The sequence below is a fragment of the Stegodyphus dumicola genome, chromosome 1 (assembly GCF_044657685.1).
Source record: "Stegodyphus dumicola isolate Sdum_Otavi_A_Nest chromosome 1, ASM4465768v1".
In the NCBI taxonomy this organism is placed as follows: Eukaryota; Metazoa; Arthropoda; class Arachnida; order Araneae; family Eresidae; genus Stegodyphus; species Stegodyphus dumicola.
The window spans coordinates 288,513,179-288,531,251 of NC_140768.1; the positions used below are offsets into that span (position 1 = coordinate 288,513,179).

General features: G+C 30.9%; 1 protein-coding gene across 3 annotated transcripts in view; it reads right to left on the reverse strand.

The window, feature by feature from the left end:
- l(2)k01209 (uridine-cytidine kinase-like lethal (2) k01209) overlaps positions 1 to 18,073 on the reverse strand; it is a 73,947-nt gene that overhangs the window by 6,638 nt on the left and 49,236 nt on the right. For all 3 annotated transcript variants that reach the window (XM_085808363.1, XM_085808360.1, XM_085808372.1), the window contains exons 9-12: positions 17,206 to 17,398; positions 13,768 to 13,830; positions 7,168 to 7,290; positions 2,409 to 2,574 (exon numbers count right to left, since the gene is read on the reverse strand). In XM_085808363.1, the coding sequence (XP_085664489.1) occupies positions 2,409 to 2,574; positions 7,168 to 7,290; positions 13,768 to 13,830; positions 17,206 to 17,398 (545 nt within the window). The remainder of the gene's footprint in view (positions 1 to 2,408; positions 2,575 to 7,167; positions 7,291 to 13,767; positions 13,831 to 17,205; positions 17,399 to 18,073) is intronic.

Genomic DNA, 18,073 nt, shown 5'->3' on the forward strand with positions numbered 1-18,073 from the left:
TTTTGTTCACATATTCAGCAGCATCAAACTTTCAACATCTGCATGGTTTTACCACTTCTAGTAGATAACTTATGCTATAGGAAGCTTCAACCACATTTTCATCATCTGGCTGTTTACATAGGAGCTTTAGACAATCAGTGAATGTTTTTTACATAGGAGCTTTAGAGAATCACTGAAAAAGTTTAGTAGTTTTCCTTTGTAGCTGAGATGTTTGGTTTCTAAATGATGCAACAGTAACATATTTCATATTTCCATTTGATAAAACTAGATATCACACAAAGAGAACTGGGACTGTCCTCATCTCTTATGAATGAAAATTAATACTAACATTCATCAAAACACTTTTTTTTTTTTTTTTTTTTTTTGCCTAAGAAGGACTGCTGATTGGAATAAAACTAGCCAGCCTATCTTTTACCAGAGTAATAAGGCTTCATCCTGGCCCTCAGCTATTCTTTGGAAATACGTGCTGCATATGCCTTAAGAACAGTTATCATTGGTGACAGTTCTGTGTAAAAATCTAATTGTCGGCATATTTATTTTTATTTAAGCAAACCTTACATTTAACAATTGTGAAAGACAGTTGATGATTCTCAGTGTTAAAAATATTGGCTGCAAATTATTTTATACAATTGACTATGAAAAAGCAGAAAAGGGGGAAGTACATACCATGGAGAAGGAATTGAGCAATATAAAGGGTATAGGCCGAACTAGTGTGATAACTAATTACATTGTTTCTGCACATATTTTAATCTGTACAGCTACAGTGGCCTCTTTTTTTTTTTTTTTTTTTTTTTTTTTCTTTTTAATTCACTGACAAATTTAAACTTTACAGCAATTACAGGACTTGAACAATGGAACTTTATAAGTGAATATGAAATTATGCCTGTCTATAAAATTAAAGAGAAATCACATTGAAAGAAATGTTTGATAAAGCAGACAAAAATTGAGCTTTTTTAGGGAAGGGTGAAATTTGATTCTCTTAAAGTCATAGCTGCTTCATCATTTAAGATTTTTAATTTTATAATTTCTACATATCATCTTGCTAGATTTAAACTAATGCTCTAAAATCTGGAAAATTCCGAAATTTGGAATCGCTGAAATCTCGACCAAGTCCGGGTCTGTATTTTACTTACTTGACCTATTTTGACTATTCAACGCCATAATGCTCGTGGCTAGCACCAAACAGAATAATAAAAGTATTTTGTTTTAATACATTTTTATTTCCCACTAAAGTAACTTTTTTACAAGATGATGGAACAATGAAACAAGTATATTTTTAATTACAGTACATTCCCGATTATCCGTGGAATTGGGTGGCGCGACCGCCGCGGATAACAAAAATCACGGATAATCCGAAAAAAGCTAAAAAGGGGTATAGCAAAAGAGAAAACAGTTATTCCAACTTTGAAAAATGTATATGTACAATAAAACTTAAGATAAACAGCAGGAAATATTTAACTAACACTTAATATTTTAGTATATCACTCAAAACTAACCTAAAATGCATTTTGTTAATGAAAACAGAGAAGTGCTTTGTACTTACGAGAGGCGTCAAGAATACACAGAAAAATTAAAACATATGTACTATTTTAATACTGTAATGTATTATGTAATTACAAAAGCATAACTGTAAAATCAGTAAGATTAAGTAAGACGTATCAGTAAGATTAAGATGAGAGAGGGCCGTGGAGCAGGCACTGCAAGGGTGAGTAAGAAATCACTTACTCATCAGAGGAGAAGGTTCTGAGAAGGCCTGGGATATTTTTGCTATAAATAAGCCCGATGTTTAGCAAATTTAACGTTTCGCTCAGTTTTGTGAACATTTTTATTTTCTTTGCTTTACACTTGTAAAAAAAAAAACTTTGTGCCGCTGGCGCGGATGATCCGCTCCGCGCATAATCCGCCCGCGGATAATCGGAAGTCTACTGTATATTGATAAAATGAGTTTCCTAAATACAAAATGCAATGTCAGAATATTTAACTGAATTAAATTTATGTATTATCAATCAAAGCTATGTTGGCAGATTTTTAACATAACATCATTTTACTCATAAGGTCTACATTAATATGCTTACATTTTAATTACCCCTTTAGCATGCTTGTTTTGTTTTCAATAAATTTTCAAAGAATCGAACCATGCAAACAGTTTTAAAGAACAGCAATTTCACTGGAAATGCATGCACAAATTTTGAGCAACAAAAAATTCAAATGTTTAAAAATGCAGTGCAGTCTCATTATCTTTTAATACATCTTAACTCTGAGAAAAATATTAGTGCATATAACATTCTGTAAAACTGTATTTTTGAAATTAACACAATGATCTTTGTAAAATTATGGAACCTTCAATCAATTCAAATATTTCTTCCTTTATAAGATTGAAAAAAAAATTACTAAACAAAAATACCAACCAGACTCTGCCATGAGTAATGAACAAAGCATAATGTTTTCCTCTGGTACATCATGATCAAGAAGCACACGTATAGCCATCATTGCAGCAGCACCTGTAGCTACAGTTGCATCCATTAATATTATAAAATAGTCTTTAATATCTTTAGGCAAGCGAAGGTAATACAACTGCAATAAGTAAAGATGAAAAATATCATTATTAAAATATTTTTATTAAAGTAAGTCACTTAAATACTTGAACTATAAATATATTTTTGAATAAATTAATGGAACTTATAAAAAATTTCTTGAATTTTTTCACCTATTAGAAATTTTTCCATATTGGATAATATATTTTTTATAATATTAAAATAATGAACATATATTCTTTAAAAAAATTGTAGAAAAGCCACATAGCATGTAAATTCACAATAACAAAATTTGGGTGTTGGAAAGGCGTTAGCATACTTTTCATAGAGGAAACATACAAAAAGAGCAAAGTGTTCTAGTGCAACTTTCAATTAAGCAACACAGCGCCACATCTGAAACAAAGAAGCTTAGGTTTCCTTGATCAAAAACAAATCTCTATCATATCAAAATTACATTATTTTCCAAATATTTCACCCTCTGACCCAGCTGTTTTTCCTTATAAAGAAAGCTCTAGGGTCGACATTTTCAAACAATTCAAGCTATCCAGAAAGATATGAAGGCCAGTCTATAAAATACATCGACAAAGACATTATACTAATGCTTTCAAGACAATCAGAATTGCTGGAGTAATATATGTGTTCCAAAAGATATTATTTTGGAAGTAACTAGGTAATAAATTTTTACATTTCAAGTACAACTGCCCTAGAACATTTTTAACGAACCCTTTTAATAGAGGAGTACAAGCTATCATAACTATATGACTGAAATTTGCTGAAAATACAGTAGTCTCACTTATCTGACATAAGAAGGCAGGCAGAATGTCAGACAACAGGGAGGTGTTCAGAAAAGCCCATGTCAAACTATGTTATAATTTTTACACATTATAAGCCTAATAATCACATTTTAGCATCATTATGCCAATTTCTGTAGCTTCTCATTGCTCAATATATCTAAATGCAGTTTTCTAGACTTCCAACTTTCAATTTCTAGCAAAGATGCATTTTTACATCCAGTTATATGTCGCACAAAAGGTAGAATGTCCCCCCCCCCCGATTTCACCTGCAATTTCTATTTTCATACTTTCATGATCTGAGAATTAGTACAAAGTTCGTAATCTAGACGTCCATTATCCGGAATGATCTATAATCCAGACCTCAAAGCCACAAACTTATGCATGCACGTAAAGCGTTTACGCATACGCATTTCATGCGCGCGTCCGCTATGCATGCGCGTAAAGCCAGTAAAGCATTTACCCATGCACGCTTCCGATAGTGAAGAAAGTAACAGAGAACGTTATTGAAACGAAAAAATTTCGATTGACAAGTTAGTCGGTATTCTCGACATAGCAATTACAGGACTCGAACAGTGGAACTTTGTAACTCAACAAGAAATTATGTCTGTTTATACAATTAAAGAGAAAGTATTAGCACAAAAAACGAACAACTTAACTTACATTGAAAGAAATGTTTACTAAAGTAAACAAATAAATATTAAGCTTTTTTCTTTTTGTAAATTTTGATACCCTTTACATCATAATTGCTCTTTATTTCATAAATTACGGTTTCATATTTTTAATTGTATAATTTCTGCATACCATCTTACCAGATTTAAATTGATGATCTTTAATGCGGAAAAACCCCTAATCCAGAATCGCCGAAGTCCCGACAAGTCCGGATTATGGACTTAATACTGTATTATAGTCTTTACATCAGCCCAGGCTCATAGAACCTAATAAGAAACATTCTTTACATTGATGCATTTCAATTATGCCCTTCTTCAGTTTCTTCTCTCACCATAAACAACAGCTTCCTGCGATAGTTCCTTATTATCATTTCCACAATACCTTGATCCATACATTGTCTTATGGCAATGCCTCCAGTGTAACTACCATAAGACAACATATGGATCAAGGTATTGTGGAATGCAATTGCCTTAATGTCACCATTATGAAATTCCTTGGCATCAGGGTGTGTTGGAGCATTATTTAGCAACAAAACAGCTTTTATGGGTAAATCATTTTCCTTAAAAAACTTCTGTGTTGAAGGAATGAATTCTTAAAGAGACAGTCTTTAAAAATTTCACTGCTCATCCATGCACTTTTCTGACTATAGTATTTTACAGGAACAGCATTTCTTGAAATTGTTTGTTTTAAAGACTCTGGGATTTTCTAATCATTACAAGGTCCATTTTTACTGCACACTAAAATTGTCAGCCTTTCCTTACAGTGCTCATAGCCAACAGCTGCCTCTTCAGTTCATGCTACAAGATTCTTACTATGTAACATTTTGTAATTAAAGCCTGTTAAATATGTGATCATCCATTAGACTTGTAGTTTCAATGAATTCTTGAAATAGTTTTTTGAGTGCTTCCATTGTTTCTTCAAAATTCAGTGCTGAAAACTCAACTGGCAGACACTGTAGTGTTCCTTCTATCAATGTGAAATCTGAATTGATTTCATTAAAATTTTTATAAAATAAAAATAATGAAAAAAATATAAAGAGGTATGGACATTTCATAATTTTCCTTGCAAAACAATTCTATTAGCATTTTTCACCTCAGTACACTAGTGCTTCATAATTCATCAAAACTCCTGAATTTTTTGTCATGTTTTTTGGAGTATTGTAAATTAAAGGGAGTGGGGAGAATATATATCTATGTTCATACGAGCCTACAAGGACTACTTACACCACTAGATGCCATGTGCAAATTGCTAAAAGCACAGTACTGGACACCTCTCTAAATTCCTACCTCAATGAATTCAGATGGGATGTCGATTGCATGAAAAGACGCAAATATTTTTGAGAATGTTAAAGGAAACCAGCAGACAGGTTTTAAGCCTCCTGTGTAATCCCAAATTAATATGGTAAAATTTATATTGTATTTGTCTTGGTTTTATATATTTATTTTGGATTTAGTAAAATAATCATTTGTTTCAGATGCATTATGTATTGGTAGGCTCGCTGCCATCTAGTACTTACAATCTGGCAATTAATTGGGTCCCGATTAACAGAAAAGTACCGTTTTCCAGAAAGAGAAAGTACCTAAAAATATTCAAAAACTCAGAACTAATTTTATTTAAAATTAAATAGCAGTGCATAATCTCTTTTTTTCATTTATCAGCAAATTTTTTCTTAGAAATGAATTTTAGAATATTTTGATAAATAACGCTTTCAACAGATAATAATGTAAAAGATGATAATTATATGTAAATCAAAAGAGAAAACTTGAATGTCACCTGGCTAGCTCAGTCGAGAGAGCATGAGACTTAAATCTCGGGGTCATGGATTCGAGCCTCATGTTGGACTTTTTTTTTTTTTTAACTGGATTTGAATTCATTTAATCAGCTGCAGATTATATGTATATATAGTTCTTTTATTTTGCATTTTTATTGTCAACATTCAAAATTTTCCACAGCATTAACTGCACTTTACTAGTATTTTTCATATGGTTTTATTTAATTTGGCTCTCAGCTGATTTGCTTGGGTTTTAACGATTTCTTTATTTGGACAGAACCCAAACATATTTATGGCTTGTCTTCTAGTACCTCCTGGATTTCTAGAATTTTGTGTCACAAGCAGCAGAATATTATTTTAAGATATTTATTATTGTGACGGAATTATTATTAGCCCAAAGGGACAATTTGCCCAGAAGGGCTATAAATTTCGTTTTGACATTCTGTAATGGTTCGCTGTAAACAGCATTTCACTTTTCAAATTGTTGCCACCAAATATTAGAACCTTGCATTATATTTAAAGAAATTAAATTAAAAAAATTAATAAAAAAATCTGAAGGCTAAGATTTTATATTACCTTTATTTATCAAATATCATGTTCTTTGCACTTAAACCATAAAATTCAATTCAACAGCAATGTTCCAAAATATTTAAAAGGGCATATCTTTAGAATTTCTGATACACAGTCTTGTGCAATGGAAAAAATTCCTCTTCCCCGGATGTCTCCCATCCTTCACTTCTTCCTTGGCATGTCTATTCACCAGAACAGCTAGGTTCTGAGCTTGTCTGTTTATGCGAATTGGCAGACCATTCTCAACTATAACGGCTAAAAATTCAACAGTGTGTAAAACTGCATCGACCAACCCCAAACACACAACATTTCTTCCTTTCTATGCTGAGCTATCTTGTGCAGCAACACACAACTTAATTCTTTACATTCTGCAGATCAAATGAGTTTTTTTTTTTTTTTTTATCCCATAAGCATCTATGTGATAAACATGGCTTTGATAATTCTAATCTTTCATAGTTTTGCACTTTTGATGCCAACAACATATATATTCAACAAAAATGCAAATTATGGGATTTTATTGCAGTAACACCTAACAAATTCGAATATTTTTTCAAAAAATATATATATTTGCTAATTTATAAATTATCAAGCTATGCATATGTTTGACAAAGAAATAACATATCTAAAATATTTCATACTGAAAATCTTATGAAAATAAATAAATGAAATAAACATACATGAAATAAAATTTTTCAAAACAAAAGAATGAGTTGAGTCTGTAAAGTTACAGAATTTTTAATTCAAAATTTGAAGTTGAAAATCTTGTCTATTAGATTATACTTGCTTAGAGCAAGGGCAATTCAAAAAATGAGAGCAAGTTAATTATTACCTCAGGCTCTCCAGTATCCTGATTAGTCTGAATTAATATTTTTCCTAATCTGACATCTTTTAAAACATCACAGAGAGCCTGCTCCATAGTTTCACCAGCACGCAATATAGACACACCACATATCTAGACATAAAGAATAAAAAGTGAATTTAAAAGAATAAATATATTAACTATCCTCTAACCATTACGTTTGATAGCTTTGAACATATAAGTTTTGGAGAAAAAAAAAAAAAAAAGCAATATTAAGAATCTAAGAACTAAATATGAAAACTGTTCAACGTATAGTACAAATATATGGATGCATTCATGCACAATCATTTGAATATCTGTAAACTCATCAATGTGTTAGATAATAACAATGCTTGTAAGCCTGCATTTAAATTCATAGGACAATGGAACTTTTGAATATTTGTACATTTCAGGCCCATAATCATGAATAGCATGAGAACTGATGGATAAAAGAAACTTTTTTTCACTATTTTTTTATAACAAAGACTTGCTTTTAACATAATACAATATATATCACAAATAAAATCAAAATTGCAACTGTGAATTGGTCACAGTATATCTTCTTGGACTATTTATTGTATTGTAAAATAAGTAGTCAACAAAATAAAAATCTCTACCAACAAACTGATAAACAGGGAATATCTCTTATTTTCCTAGTGTGCTTCATTTTCAGCTTAATATAGAATAAAAAGGATGTATGGCATTTTTTACTCACAACAATAACTAAAATGCATGTATTAAAAATGCAGCACTTGAGTCCTACTGGTATATGATGATTTACGAACTCCCTAGTAAATTCATAAACAATATGATACCCACCAAATATTGAATTCGCATAATTTTTTGGTGGAAACAATGAATTAATTGTCAGAATAATACATTTTTCTCTGAAGAAATACCTTTTTATTTCAAATACTATAACAAAAGAACCGTGTTTTATTGTTCAATGTTTTATAAACATGCATGATCAATATATATTCTAAATTTAAGTATTCATGTACAATCATTCCATATATCTGTGATCTCATAAAATCACATATTATTTCGTTGCTACACACTGCTACTTTTAAGTGTGATTTTTAATAGATTTAATCTGGTCCATCAGGTTGCCCCTCGATGATTTCAGATAATAGAATTTAACTGATGTAAGGCAGTTATGGTTATTTGGATTACTGTAAAGCACACTGCCTAAGGATGGATGATTTTTTTTGTGGGAAACTGGTTCATATTCACATTATACATATGAAAAAAAAAAAAAAGAAAGAAAGAAAGAAAAAAAAACTACAAAAATTCCCACACGAGCAGTCCATTTGCAGAGATGTGAACTGAAGTTGAACTACAGCATTCAGCAATCTTACCGCTCAGCTGGTGGTGGGTTAACTGATAAAGAATGATGAATAATCAAGTTTATATACTTTTAAAAAATAGATAATTATTAATGAAACTAGATCAACAAAGATTAGTATTAAAATTTTCACCAGGTAGGGAAATGGAATTCATACAGCAACTACCCTAATCAGTAAATTAAAAATGCTGGCTACCATATTGTTGAGGCTGGGTTTGAATCCCAGTGAAATCTAGTAAATATATGATATATGCGTGAGACTTAAAATACTGGCAAGCCAGAAGTCTTCTCAAGAGGTTTGGTGATAATGAAGGAGGGGAAACCTTTAGATCCATCCTCTGGGGTGCTATCCATCAAAATTGGGACAGACAGAAGTTCTATTTTCTCATGGATTTAATTCAGCCATCCCTGTTGTACACCTTGAGCAACGTTGGTAATAATGAAACGGCTAAATGACTGAAGACCATTCCTGATCAATACGTTAAATAGTGTCTTAACAGAGTACCTACTATTTAATGCTTTTAGTGCAACAACAACGAGTTGCTGTTAAATATCGGGTGACAAATGAGTCAATGGATTCTCTTCTGAAATATCAAAATACAGATTAAGAATGAAAGATATTGTTTAAATTGTAATAATGATATAAATTTTACAGAAATAAATGATTTTGTTAAATACTTTTCAGTTTAATTTTGAAATATGATTACTGTATTTTCCATCAAAATTTAAATTTATTCATTCAACTGAAGACTACATCAAAATAAGCAGTGCCTAGTACATGCCCAACATCACAAAAGTTACAGCTTAAGAGATTAAATAAAACAAGCCTGCAAAATTTGGGTTATGTCATGTTTTTTAAATTCTGTTACTTGATTCCTATGTATATTTTAGCACTGAATCTGAAAATGATAATTCATTTTTCCCCATCAATTCTGGGTTTTTAGGAAATTGCAACTTTCAAAATTTGTAAAAAGTCAAAAAATTGCAAAAATGTGATACTTTAAAACAGATTTAAAATGCTTTTGATACTTACGTACTATCGCAACCATCTTGGCGCAGTTTGGCGATTTTTTACGGATGAAAATGAAAACGTTGCTTAGGATGTGCAAGTTGGTGGTTTTCGCGCCTTCTTTTATAGAAAGATTCCCAAACTATCTATATTTATAGTAAGTTTGGTAAACAGTATCAACATAGGAAAATACAGCATACTTTAGCAACTTAAAATAAAAATTTGTATTATTGAATAAGGATTATGTCATGCATTAAAAACATAAAACACAAATCTTCTTTGCATCTTCCTGTAAATTGTTTTCGGAGGGGAGCCATTCTTCTTCACCCGAAGTACACAGGGATCTGTTTTCGTTTAGAAAAATATCAGATAAATGCAAAGACTCGGCTTCGCATAATCTTCGGGAACAGCGGCTATCTAGAAAACTCATTTCCTCGTTGTTCGCTTTAACTAGAAAGTTGACACTTGGAATACAAAAAAATAGAACGCACACGAAAATGGTGGCGTTGCTTCAGTGAAACGATTATTATGAGCATGGTTGCCAGAAGAATGGTTATGTGCATGGTTGCCAGTTTTTTTTTTTTTTTTTTCTTTTCTGAAAATGTGGCTACTGCTACTAAGATGGTTGCGATAGTACGTAAGTACCATGCTTTTTTTTAATTTATTCTTTTTTTTAAGCTTTGCTTTGTGCTTTTCATGTTCTTCATGGACTTCATCTGTGCAATATCCAACAATAGTCAGCCATCACTAAAGTAGTCCATTTTCTTTGATACATCCTTTCCATTTCTTGATAGTCTTAATCTTACCCATCTTTTTCCTAATGGCACTCATGATTTAATGTTCAGATCTTTCTCACTGTCCAGAAACTTGGTTTAAAGGCTTCCTGGGCTTCTCTTTCTGTAATTTTTATTTGTTTCTAAAAATTACCATCTTTGAGCAGTTTTCTAATATTGGGACCAGTAAAGACTTCTTTTAGTTTTGTGGTTGATAAGAGTGGAAAGTTGTCATGTATTTAAAAACTGACCTTCTTTTGGTAAGGCTTTGACAAATTGCTTCATGAATCTGATACACAGAGGTGAAAGGAAAACTATTCAGATCTATGAAAGCTTTCGTAGCACCTTCAGGATCTAGGTTCTACTGAAGCTCTTTTTGGCCAATCATTCCTTGTCAAATAATTTTTCTGTCTCTGCAAGCCCATCCACAAAAAACGAGGAAACTTTGTGTACCCTCCTTGCTTTTGTACGAGCACTGATATTATTTTTGAGATTGGCACCTGTAATCCACTTATGATCATCATATTTAATTTTATTGAGAAAGAATACAAATCTTTGTTCAACTCTTGTACTGTCTCCGACTCAAAAAATTTTGTTGATTCCCTTAGGGACGTTTAGAGGTAAGGGGAGGGGGGGAAGGGTATCAAATGCCCAATGTATCTCTTAATATTTCTTAAAAAGCAATTGATGGAAACAAATGAAAAATGCAATAAAATAAAAAATAGGCTCATTTATAGATATTATCATTTGAAAACTGAAGGGGGTCAATGGACCAGGGCTGTGGAGTCGGGCAGATTTTGAGGTAAAAGGAGTCGGAGCTGGAGTTGCGAAAAACAGGTCAACTCCTTCAGTTTTTGTTGGACAGTTTTAATTTGAAATGAAATCAAAATGAATTGAAAAAAAATTAATGACAAGCTGAGTTATTATTTTTATTTATGGACTATATACATTAATAGTTATTTTCTATTTTATTGACATATTAATAAATAAATATAAGGGAGGAGGATGGATGTGATAATTGCTATTAGTGATTAAACTGATTCAATTAGTTACAAATTTCACTGGTAAATTTAGGTAAGTAGCAATAGCAGCAAGAACTCCCAAAATTGATGCCATTCTTAAGAAGCGAGCAGGAAAAGGAGCAATTATTGATCAAGCAACACGATAAGGAAGCACATATTTGATGATAAAGAGGTTGTTAGAATTAAGAACTTTTTTAGAAGATGTAGACAACCCTAATGTTTCTTCAGCAGAAGGACTGTGGAATGATCTTGCCAAATTGGAAACTCCCATTTCTACATACATAGCCACAAAAAAGCTGCAATCTGAAGAATTGGCAGGAGGCGAGAAGGGAAGAATGTGATTTTATTCTTTCTAAGATGGAGGATTTATTGCAGAAGGAATCATTTCTTCAATGAAGAAAAGAGAAACTAGTTTGCTAAACGATGAGATCTTGCTGGATTCTATATATGTAGATCTGAAACACTGGATTTTTTTGGATGACGAACAAACTAAAAAGGCAAAGAAAGCCATCTATGAACTTTCATTAAGAATGAAATTATTCTCAGAACAATTAGAGAATTCGAATCAGCACAGTCAAACTGCAGACATTGCATTTGAGTCTCTATCATCCTCTTCCAGTGATGAATTAGATTTTGAGAAATATTTTTGGATAATATTGAAAAGGCTAATACAAAGCGAATGAAAATAAAGAACCAAGAGCCTAATATAAGATAGAAATAGATATAAAATGACAGATATAAAAATACCATTATAGATATAAAATGATAGATATAAAAATATATAGAAATAAAAATGATATAAAAATGAAAAAATACAAACAAAATTTCTACACGGCCTTTGAAGAAATAGAGAAATAAGATTGCACTTGCAAGACACCTCTTTTAAAACTTATAAAAATATATCCTGAAAAGTTAGCCCTAACACTAACAGCTCTTCCTACTACTCAAGTTAGTTTGGAAAGACTCTTCTCCGCTCTGAAGTTTATCAAACCAGATCCATGGCCCTCCAACAAAGATCCTGCCAAAGCTAATACTCTTCCTTAGAAATAACTAATGCCAGTTTTTTCATTTCATAATAAATGCTAATTAATATAAATAATTTGCTATGCCTTCAGTTTTTTCTGTAGCATCTATTACTTCTCTTACATTAAAAAAACAAGCTGTAACCCATGTGTATATGTTATATATATATATATGAGGGAGTCGGAGTCAGAGGGATTTTTCCTTCCGACTCCACAGCCCTGCACTAGACCCATTCCACACTCCATGAGACCCCTCAACTGTTTTGCTATGAGAATGTTTAGTAGAAGCCGAAAAAAAAATACATAAAAAATACAAGAAATTGTTTTATGCCTATTTTAAGTCTCATATTTTTCTAAAATTAACAATTAGTCAAACATTTTGGCAGGATGGTAAAAGGTGATTTTTAGATTCAGTGCTAAAAATACATAAGAATCAATTATCAAAGGTTTTAAAACAAAAACCACCATGGCATGCTTGTGTAGCTGGAAATTTATATTACATTCAAAAGCAATTTTTAGTTCCATCCTCCTTAAATATATAAAATTATAAAACAGAGCATACTGGTACACAGAATTAAGTTAACACTAAAATGCAAAATTAATTTACAAAGAAATTAATTAGATTCATACAAATAATTTGTACTCAAGTCAGACTATCTTACATAGAAGGGCGACCATAATGTGGCTTTTATGCAGATAAAATACATATATGAAATACCGTAAACTATCTTTACTCAATGTCCAAAAGAAAGCTATTTATTTCATTTCTTTTACGAAGTTATTAATAAACAAACTGATCCATGTCCAAATGCATTTATTTTATTTGTTGTTAGTTAAGAAACTTAATGTTATTCATAAACATAATAAAGAAAATCTTTAAAAGTTAGTCTTGTTTGTGGAAGCTTTACAGGAAGGATCTGCTGAATTTCTGAATCATTAGTAAGGGTAGAAAGTAAATTGGAGTGATTTGTGAGCAGCAGAAAACCCATAACCCATGTAATGCATCAGAAACATTTAATATGATACACAATTGGACATAGGTAAAAATAATTTAAATGAATCAGGCACAACTTAATTAATCAGTCACAGCTCGGAAAAGGATGTTACCTATACAAAATTTTGAAAATCCATAAAACTTCAGGACAAGTTATACAACTTGCATGCTACGGAATGAGTACGCAGGGGATTTATGAGATAATTCTGAGGCAAATGAAAAACGATTTGAATAGCTGTGGTACAGATTTAAGAAGAATCTGAAATTTTATCAGCATTACAAAGCTGCAATAGATCAACAATTACAAGAAGGTATCGCAAAGTATTTAAAAACTGAAGAGTATTTTTTATTATATCGAGCTGTACCAATTATGGGCACCTCTTATAATATATCTCAAGCATGCAAAAGTAAATGAAAATTAAAAACCTTTTCTGTAGCAATTCTTTTCCCTTGATAAGGAATTCCTTGTGGAGTATCAACAGTAACAGCCTACAAGTGAATGAATTCTGTTAGTTTATGGTGATAATAACAACAGGAACAATACGAAAATTGTATTAAAAAAGAATATAATAACAATAATAAAAGAAAAAATAAATAATGCAATTGGTACAAGTATATGACACATATTTATTGAATCTAGATGATAAATTGAATTTTAAAAACACTAAAGGGAAGGTGAAAAGTTACTATCTGTTGAAGAAATTTTTGATAAAGCAAAAATCAATAAAAAATGCCACATTAAATCCAGACTTCATATCTATGAATTCATTTCAGGAACTAGTTAAATATATTGAATGATAAAACTAACAGTAGTTAAAAACAAGAAAGCAACCATCAAAAATAGTTATTAAAAAAATAATTTGTTGTGGATATTATGAGAAAATATATATTTGAATTTCCAGATCGTCTACAGCACCCCTGGATTTGATTTAATGGTGTTTCTTCATAAAATATTTTGATAAGATTTATTTTGCTAACTGGAGTTCTAAGTAATTATGTAGACTACTTGAGATATAATCTTAAGCATTTATTTCATTAACTAAACATAATAATTTCTTATTATTAAGAGATTTTCCACAAGAACAAACAGAAGAATTTAACTGATGATTCTTAAGTACAGCTGAAGCACTTATGTATTATACTTAGAAATACTAATTTCCAAATATTAATACATTACATAAAATATGTTTAAAAAATGCTTTAAAATTTTTAATTTCAAAATCAAAAAAGAGATCTGGTTTCTTGATTAAGAAAAGGAACTTGACAAGCTAACAGCACAATACTCCACAGACGACATTCTAATGGATTTCTGCTTGCACATTTGCTGCATAACTGTTTGGGAGACAACCTCAGAAACACCTATGCAGCAAGTCCTTCTCCAAAAATACTAAACTCGTAACAAATCTACAGTTTTCTTTCGAATAAGCCATAAGCCATGTGACTGCTGATATGCCTTCAAGAAAACAGAAATTCAGTACTGGAGCACTTTAAAGTATATCAAAGGCAAGACTCGTACTTTTTTAATTACAAATGAAATAGTCAATCAATATGAATGATGCGCATGAATTTTGGATTATCAAGATAACAAAACACACATGCTTACTAAAGGATGAACTCCAAATATTTATAAATTACTTTCTTTTAATAATTAAAAAGTAAAAGAAATGCAGAATTACTACACATTGCATCTTCAATCTTCAGCAAAATTTTTGATCTACAAATAAATGTTTTTATGTGCAATCAAAGTAATGCATATTTAGAGAGTTAATAACCCAATATGACCAATTACTTGCATACATAACTACTACTAACATTCTATTTTATATCCCTTTATACATGACAAGAATAACAATTCTTAAACAATCTAGAATAATTTTAAGTATAAGAGAAAAACAACTTCTACTGTGTAATACAGTCAAAAGTCTTTAATCCGGACTCGTCGGGACTTCGGCGATTCCAGATTATCGGTTTTTCCGGATTATAGATCATCAGTTTAAATCTGGTAAGATGGCATGCAAAAATTATAAAATTAAAAATATGAAACCGTAATTTATGAAATAAAGAGCAATTATGATCTAAAAGGTATCAAAATTTAAAAAAAAAAAAAAAAAAAAAAAAAAAAGCTTAATATTTATTTGTTTACTTTATTAAACATTTCTTTCAATGCGCATATGCATAAAGCATACATTACGCATAGTCGAAATTAGAAAATTGCAACCAGAAAACTATTGATGTGTACTCGTGATATTTATAATGACGAGGAATTTGATTTAAATCATATCAAAGACGGAATACATGGAGATTAAATACTACATTTAGTAAGGAATTATAAGCTGAATAAAATAAAAACATCTGCCCTGAAGATAAGGATAGTGCTGACAGATCAACTTCCAGTTCATTGCGTGCCGCGACGTCCCCCCCCCCTGCAGAGCAGCATGAAATTGATAAACAGACTTTGGAATGTTTAGAGAAACAAAGGATATACCTTTATCCATTTTTTGCAGCAATTCCACTTTTTGTTTGATGGACATTGAAACATACTTTCGTTTTGTAGATCCTTTACATATTAGTAAATATATATCGGAAATTCTATTTGACATAATCGAAAGTTTAAGCTTACTTTCATAAAACTGCTCTAACAGTCTGCAAAAAATAATAAGCCGGATCTAATTCGATGATTAAGAAACAATGCAATCTGCAACAGTAACTGAACTAAATAATTAGATAACTTTAGCTTAGCTTATACCATCCGTTATACATTAAACGCGCATGTGTAAACATATTATGCACATGCACATATGCATATGTAAAAGTATTACGCGCATGCATAAATGCATTATGTGTTGACGCATGCGCAGAAAGTTTGTAGCTTTGAGGTCCAGATTATAGATCATTCCGGATTAAGCCTTTTGACTGTAGTGCAAATATTCAGAATCTTTATTACCTCTAGAATTCCTTTATTTCTCTCTAGTTATTAGAAAAATGTGTTAAATAATTGGTAATTATTTAATATATAGCTCTTAATAAGTATGCATATTTAGTTATCATACACATCCAAAATTCATGCTTATTATTTCTTTCATCAAGGCACTGGCAACCTTTTTTTTGGCTGCAGGTCAAAATCAACCAAAGCACGTGTATTAAGATGTTTTAGTTCAGAGGCATTTTCATTTTAGAATAGTCGTCATAATTAGATAAATTTTATTGAGTAAATAATCAAAATATGCTTTAAACATAAAAATTAAAATTCTAATTATTATAAAATAAATATAACTGGATGAATTTTATTTTTATCTTCGGTATCAATGGCTCCCTTGATGTTGAACTTGTGATGTCAATACAGTTAAGCCTGGCTTATAGTAAATCATCTTAAGACAAATTCAAGCATCTAAATTTTCGGCAGTTAAGCTGTTCACTGTTCTTTAAAAAAATTTCATGTACAAGAGTATTTGCCTGCATTTGAAGTTGAATCAAATGCAGACAGAATTGTAAAGCCAAAGTCTGGGAATGATGGATAATGAATCAGTGTTGCCAAACTTATCAACTGCTCCTTGAAATTATGTTACAATTTTCATATTTTAAAAATAAAAATGCATGTTCGTTACTGCAACTTTTTAATCAAGCAAAAATAGAATTGTTATTTATTTATTTTCAATTTATTTTTTATGTATTCTTCAAGTGTACGTTCCACATTTATGTTTTATAATTTATTTTTATATATTATACTTTTCGGAACTCAAGTAGGTCAACCGAAATTACGAAATGAGTCATTCGGTGACCTACAGGTCATTGGTTGACAAGGTAATCCTTAATAATATTTTGAAGACAAAAAAAGAAATAAATTTTGAAATATTTTTTACTTACTTTAAATGGTAATAAAGAAAGAGCAAATTCTATTAGAAGGCGCATTAAGCGTTTTGAGTAGAAAATGAATTCATCTCGAGATGTACGTTTGTCACGTATAAACGTATAAAGCCCTTTGATTTGAGATGTGGATGGAAGGATAGATAGAACTTCAGGTAAGGGCTGCCCAGTGTGACACTGAGCCAACTTGGTCCTAAGCAAAAAGAGAAAACTCAAAATATCCTTCATTAAAATCATAAAATAATGAAATTACCATATCCAAAATAAGTAAGAAAAAATAAATTATTAGCTAGGTATACAAATAATTGCATTTTTTACTGTTTTGATTAATAATTCAATAATGGTTAAAAAAAATCTTATTTTTATCTGAAATAAAAGTATTGAAGATAAAGAGAGTCATAAACATCCATCTGTGATTCATAAAAACTGATTTAGAGATTTTAATAGCCCCATATATGACGACTAAGGAAGCTGCAAAAAAACTACAAAAGTGACAAGTGTTCAATAACTGAACCAAAACTAGAAAATTATATTCCTTGGTAAAAGAAAACCACACATTTCTCAATCACATTGCTAAACACAAAATGGGATACTTGATCCTGTGTCAGTTGTTAACTATGTATCACTCCGTATCTGCAATGAAGCAATATCAACAAAAGTTTACATTTAGTGTGAGTAAAACTTCTGGAATCTTGACAAAACCATCCACAGCAGAAAAATAATCAAGGGAATCAACAAAATGCATGAATTGCTGCACTGCAATAATAAATCTGAAGGATCTCTTCCAACACAATGCTTTACATGTCTTGCAAAGCGACTACAGGTATTATAAGAACCAGGCTATGAAATTACATAACAGCCTTCTTAT